This window comes from Populus euphratica, unplaced genomic scaffold (genome assembly GCF_000495115.2).
Source record: "Populus euphratica unplaced genomic scaffold, PopEup_1.0 scaffold379.1, whole genome shotgun sequence".
Classification (NCBI taxonomy): Eukaryota; Viridiplantae; Streptophyta; class Magnoliopsida; order Malpighiales; family Salicaceae; genus Populus; species Populus euphratica.
The window spans coordinates 1-6,557 of record NW_011500147.1 but is presented as its reverse complement, the minus strand read 5'-3'; the positions used below and the strand labels follow the sequence as shown (position 1 = coordinate 6,557).

The 6,557-nt window shown below is 35.1% G+C and overlaps 1 protein-coding gene across 1 annotated transcript; it reads right to left on the bottom strand.

The window, feature by feature from the left end:
* Nucleotides 1-3,383: 3,383 nt before the first annotated feature.
* On the bottom strand, nt 3,384-4,432 carry LOC105110786 (putative cysteine-rich receptor-like protein kinase 9). The gene has a single exon (XM_011005949.1). The coding sequence runs from the start codon at nt 4,330-4,332 to the stop codon at nt 3,418-3,420; it is 915 nt and encodes a 304-aa protein (XP_011004251.1). The 5' UTR covers nt 4,333-4,432; the 3' UTR covers nt 3,384-3,417.
* Between the last annotated feature and the right edge of the window lie 2,125 nt (nt 4,433-6,557).

Below are 6,557 nucleotides of genomic sequence, written 5' to 3'. Positions count from 1 at the left end.
TTGCGAGGAGTGTGTAGGAGAATTATGCTGCAACTAGATGACATAAAAAATGATACGACATTTTTAAAAAAAAATTATATATTAAAATCTAATTTGTTATTAACTCATATAAAATTCATTCATGGATTTAGGTTGCGTAACTTTTAGTATGAAGCATAAAAAAAAAGAAGCAAAACCAATACACCAAAGATAATGCTCTACTATGCTGGAATGACATTGTGGTTTGGAGAGATTTTAGGGCGCCATACATCCCAGATGATAAATGGATGTAATATATCCAGCATATGACGTATGAGTGGTTCACACAACATTCATAGTCCAATGCCGAGAATCAAAACCAGCAAATTCATGGTTCAGTTACCATACAAACCGATGACTCTGTTTCGTTCATTACATATAAGAAGTAGATGGTAAGATTAGTTTTAATAATATCTATCTTTAATTAATATGTTATTATTTGAAATATATTTAACATGCAACATTTTTTTTTACAAGTTGTCTCTTGGACATGATCCAAGGCCAATGGAGCTATTGTAGAGACATGCACATGGAGTGAAGGTCGTTAAAAAGGGGGAGCAACAGTTCATCGATAACTACACTCGACACTTCGTAGTATGTTCATTCAACCATTTTCTTTTATAAGTTATTATTTTCTTGAATTGAATTTGATGATTTCATTTTTTTAATTTTCAAGAGACATATAACAACAGGTTGAGGGAGAGATACAGGATGATCCTTTGACCTACTTAGATTTTGATCCTGATTTATGGATAGAGGCAAGATTGTCTAGTGGACCCAATAGAAATCAGGTGTACAAACTCTCTTACACTATAGACACAACGGTCGGGAACTTGCAGGCGACCTGTAGTGTCTCAACCGTTGGGAACTCCTAATTGGTATCGAGCACCTAGTTTCAGAAGTTTATGGCCTTGCAACAACATATGGCTCATCTAACCAAAAAATATGAGCGACTCTCAACAAATTCTAAACAACTCTGTCAAATGGTCATGAAAATGAGATCATAGATGAGTGGTACGTGTGTGCTCCTTTTTTAGTCATATGGTCTCGAGAATGACCAACCTCTTTCTCCTCCTCCTCTAGTGTTGCCATTGTTTTAGTTTATTTTTTATTTGTACTAATATAATTATAATGAATATTTTGATTTTATATTATTCAATTTTTTTATTTACATATTTCAATTTTATACAATTTTATTTGTTTAATTATTTTTTTATTAACAAAAATGGTCGATATTTTCTAGAGAGTTGGAAAAAATTTACTGCATATGGCACAATCACCGATGGGAATACAAACAAAATCAATTTATTGGTATATTCTAAAGAGTTGGAAAAATTACTATACATGCCATTATCACAAATGGAAATATTTTGACTGAATAATTCCATTAGCATATTTCCAGTGGGAAAAGTTTTTTTGGCGTACATTTTCCATCTATAATACCATCGGGTTTTGTTTTCTGACATAATTAGCGATAAATGATGGAATTACTGATAAACATTATATTGATGGATGCATTCCGTCTAGAAATATACCATTGTTCAAAAGATTTTTTTAAAATATATTTTTTTTAATTGTTACATACGAATATACCAACGGATTTTGTTCTTCAGTGTATTCTAGAAAGTTTGAAACAATTGACTTCATATGCCACTACAACATTATTACATCACTAATGGAATAATTCCACTGGTATATTAAATCGGGTAATTTTGTTTTTGAAGTGTGTTTTTTGTTTATAGGACTATCAATGTTTTTTTTACCAATAAAAATGCTGAAAAAAATGAAATTATTAGCAAAAAATTTATCGATGGATGGTTTTCATCCGTAAATCCATCAATAAATTTTCTGTTGATAGAATGATAGTGTAATACCAATGAAAAACTTTTGTCGGTTAAATGTGGTAGTGACTGAGGTTAAGAAACAAAATCTATGATACAGTTGTGACATTAAAGTGACTACATTCAAAAGTAAATTAAATATAATTATGAAACTTAATTATCAAACAACTCAATGTTAAAAAATAAAAAATATATATAATTTAAAAGGGCAACAGGAAAAAAATGAGTCATGTAGGTTTACTTGCAAACTCCGTAATGATAAGCACATGATCGAGATAAACTAATAGATAAAACAAAAAAGAAAAGGGTTGAAGACCACTTTCCAATAAATTAAATATTGAATGATGAAATAAAAATAAATCAATTTAAAAAAAAAACAAAAAAAGTCAACCCCTATTAAGCTTTGAAATCGGTGACCCTGATCATGAACCCAAGAATAATCCCATAAAAAGAAACCATAAAAAATAATAATGCAAAACTATAAAAAAGGTTAAGAAATAAAATAAAACAATATCTTAAAAAAAAAGAAAATAATTAAGAAAATTCGAGCACACCTTTTAAACCTAGTCTATTCTTTAAAACTTGTAGCGATGAATTCCTGGACCCGAGTTAAATGAAAAAATTTAATTCTTAATTAATGGTGAAATCTTGTAAAAATTAATTTTAAAAATTTTAAAAAGCAAAAAACATTGCACTAAAATGAATTGAGATTAAATTTAATAGAAAAATAAATCCATGGAGGATGAAATTATACATATAAAAAACAATCTAAAAAATGTTCTTGAGATTTACTTCTTACATCTTGAACTTAGATTAAAAATAAAAAGAATAAAAAACTGGAGAAATTATTGTACCTCTGGAGACAAATAAGTTCAAGATGTAAGAAGCGTTCAAGATGTAAGAAGCAAAAACCTCTACGGTTAAAGTTATTGATTTAATCTTGATGAGTAAAAATAGAATTGTTGAATCGTGTCGCAAATCTCTACTAGGAAAAATATGTAGTGTGGTGGGATTCCTACATTCGTGACGATTCGTTTGTAGCTTTGAGAAGTTCATCTTTAGGGATTTGATTTGTTCTTAATTTAGATGGATTTTTTAAAAAATTGTTCATGGAGGTAGGCAATTCTTGATCCAAACATGGTAAATATTGCAAGTGTGTTTTTTTTTGTAAGTTTTGCTCAAAATCGTGAACAATTTTGGAGGTACTATCACGTGGTGGGATCCGAAAAGAAATGTTGAGCTAACACCAGCATGGACCTCTTTGGATTGAACAATCATGGCGTGGAATTGATTTTCAAACATGTGAGATGCCTTTTGGAGGATAAAATCGTAAGATCGCATGGCAAGAATACCTTACAAGAATTGGGCCAAAACCATCACATTTGAATCAAGAATATCAACCGACCAGGGAAAAAAAAAACCGTAGCTTAATTTTAAAATTTACAAAAGTATTACATTTTTTTTCCAAAATAATTTAAGGATTTTGTATTTTGTAATTTAAAAAATAAATTTATCCAAAAAATTTAAGAGATAAAAGTTAAATTTCGACGAGTGCATTCTATAGTAACTTCGTTAGAGTGGGGATTAAAGATATTGACAAAAACAATAAATAGTGCAAAATAACTTTACCTTCTGGTATTGTCACTGAACGAGGAGGTGGAGGAGGAAGAGCCACGGGCGGGGGAGGAGGAGGCGGTGACTCCCTTGCGACTGCCGTTGCATTATAAAATAAATAAATTTCATAACGAATATAACAACTAGGAAACAAGACTCTTCCTCCGATCTTGCTGCTGCAGCAAATGGGCAAACCAGCTATAGCTGCACTGAGACATTGATTGCAATCAAAGCTAGATAAATCCGGTGTGCACTGGGCAAGGCTGTATATATTTTGGAACGCATCGAAATACGTTTTTTTCGCAGCAAACTTTTTAGCACCTGGAGCACTTGCAGCTCGAGCAGCCAAATCATTAACGGTGGCTCCCACTAGATTGTTAAAACGCTGGGGTTCGTTAGTAATATTCTGTGCGTTTGACATGGAGAGAGAGAAAAAAAGGCTTTGATCCATCTTAGAGAAGATGTTCCTGTTTGAGTAACGTAGGATGCACGCATCGTAATACACAATGGACGCTATTCCGATTGGGCAACGCTGGACTATATCTTTGGTGGCGAAGGTGACACAATTTTGGCAAACAGTAGTGCTGCTAAGATCCCCACGGCAGATAAACAGGCCGTACACTTGATCAGTGTTCTGCCCGAAAGAGGTGTTGTAGAATCCAATGGTATTATTTCGGGTTGCATTCGAGGCAAGTGAAGAGAGGAGGAGATTTAGATTGGCTCGGTAGGTGCTGTTTATCGTGGAGGTCGTTGCGTTTTGGCAACCATGACCGAGGAAAATGGAATCCTCCTGTGCTAAAGTGATTGTAGCAAGGGTAAGCAACGAGAGCAGGATAATGTAGAATTTGAGAGAGTTCATCTTTTGGGTGATCAGCTAGCTAGCAGCCTTCATGGTGGAAGAAAGAAAGTTGTATCTTTTCATCAGTTTTAGCAAAACTGGAGATTGAAGTCAATGAAAAAAGTTACGCCACATTTATTGTTCTCTGCCGTGTTGCTTTCTGCTACTTTAATTGTGTTCATTTCTTATAAATTTCTATATCAAGTTTTTCTACAGAGAGGACCAGCACCGGCACTTGTTGATTGATTGTAATCTTTGTTATGTGTGGATATAAATGGCGGTGACAGCCATGGTTGGTGGCAGTCATGGTTGACATGGTTAGAGTCAAATGGTGGGTGCCTAACCAAAGAAAATGTTGCCCACCATTGTTGAACAATTGTCTCCCTCCTCAGCTATAAATAGAGGGTGCATTAATAGCTAATATAGACCACGAAATAGAGAGAAACACATAGAGAGCTTTGAGAGAGAGTTGAGAAGTTTTTCTCCTCCTTGTTTTTGTTGTTTGTATTGCTTTTGAGCTTGATTAATACAAACCAGAAGCTCCGTGGAGTAGGCAAGTTGCCGAACCACGTAAATTGATGTGTGTTTGAATGCCAGAATGACCTAACAACTGGTATCAGAGCTTGTTCTTGAAAGTTTTTGAAAAACAAGGGTGTTTGATCCAAATTCAAAAATCAAAGTTCTCAAAACGTGTTTTTGAATATACCACCGTGAAGAGGACGACGAGAGGAATCCACTGGTGAAAACCCGGTGAAAATCCGACGTCCTGCATGCCCTCGTTTGAACATGCCACCAGCACTGCCCACGCGCACATGTCTACATGTCTGACACGTCAGCTTAGCCATGTCAGCATAACTGGGTTTTGATCCGGTGTGGCGCAACGACTATTCCTCCTGCCACGTGGCTTCATCTGCAGCGTCCAGTTATCCTAAATTTTGATTGTTTAAATCGGAGCCATCCGAAGTCTGATTTGGGTGATCTCAGTGTCGTTTCCAGCATTTTTGGGCCATTCCGGACACATCTGTAAGGTCAGATTTTTGAGATTCGAATATGAGAATGAGTAAAAATGGCTGATGAAATAAAGGCTGCAGGAATTGAAAAATTTGATGGAACTGACTTTGGATATTGGAAAATGAAAATTGAAGACTATCTATATGGGAAGAAACTTTATCTTCCTCTGTTGGGGAGCAAGCCAAAAAACATGTCAGAAGAAGATTGACAAATTCTTGATAGACAAGTCTTGGGCATTATCCGGCTATCATTATTAAGAAGAGTTGCTCATAATGTTACAAAAGAGAAATCCACAGCAAGATTGATGGAAGCCTTGTCTGGGATGTATGAGAAGCCATCAGCAAATAACAAAGTGCACTTGATGAAGAAGATGTTCAACCTGAAGATGACAGAAAGCACCTCTGTTACACAACATCTTAATAATTTTAACACCATCACAAATCAATTATCATCTATTGAAATTGAGTTTGATGATGAGATCCGAGCATTTATTTTGCTAGCTTCACTTCCAAGCAGTTGGGAAGGTATGAGAACAGCTGTAAACAACTTAGCTGGAAAATCCAAATTAAAATATGATGATATCCGAGACCTGATTTTAGCTAAAGAAGTACAAAGGAAAGACTCGGGTGAAAGCTCAAGTTCAGGTTCAGCTCTCAACATCAATACTCGAGGAAGGAGACAAGACAGAGGCTTATCCAGAGGCAGATCAAAATCCAGGTACAAAAATAAAAGCAAGTTTGGACATAGGAAGCAGGTTGAATGTTGGAATTGTGGCAAACCTGGTCATTTCATGAGGAGTTGCACAAAACCAAAGAAACCTGAAGCTGATTCTGCAAATGCCACTACAAACGAGGTACAAGATGGTTTGATCCTTGCTGTATATAGTCCTATTGATGATTGGGTTCTTGATTCTAGAGCTTCATTTCACTGTACTCCACACCATGAAATGATGCAAAATTATACTGCTGGAAATTATGGGGTAGTCTATCTGGCCGATGGACAACCATTGGATATTGTGGGTATAAGAGATGTACAAATCAAGACAATGAATGGATCTATATGGAACTTGCAAAATATAAGGCATGTTCCTGAACTAAAGAAGAAGTTGATCTGAAGTGGCCATTCAATCCTTTTTTCTGGAGGAATGTGGAAGGTATCAAAGGGAGCAATGGTTTTGGCTTGTGGAAAGAAAACTGGCACCCTGTATATGACCACAAGATCAGTAGATATAATTG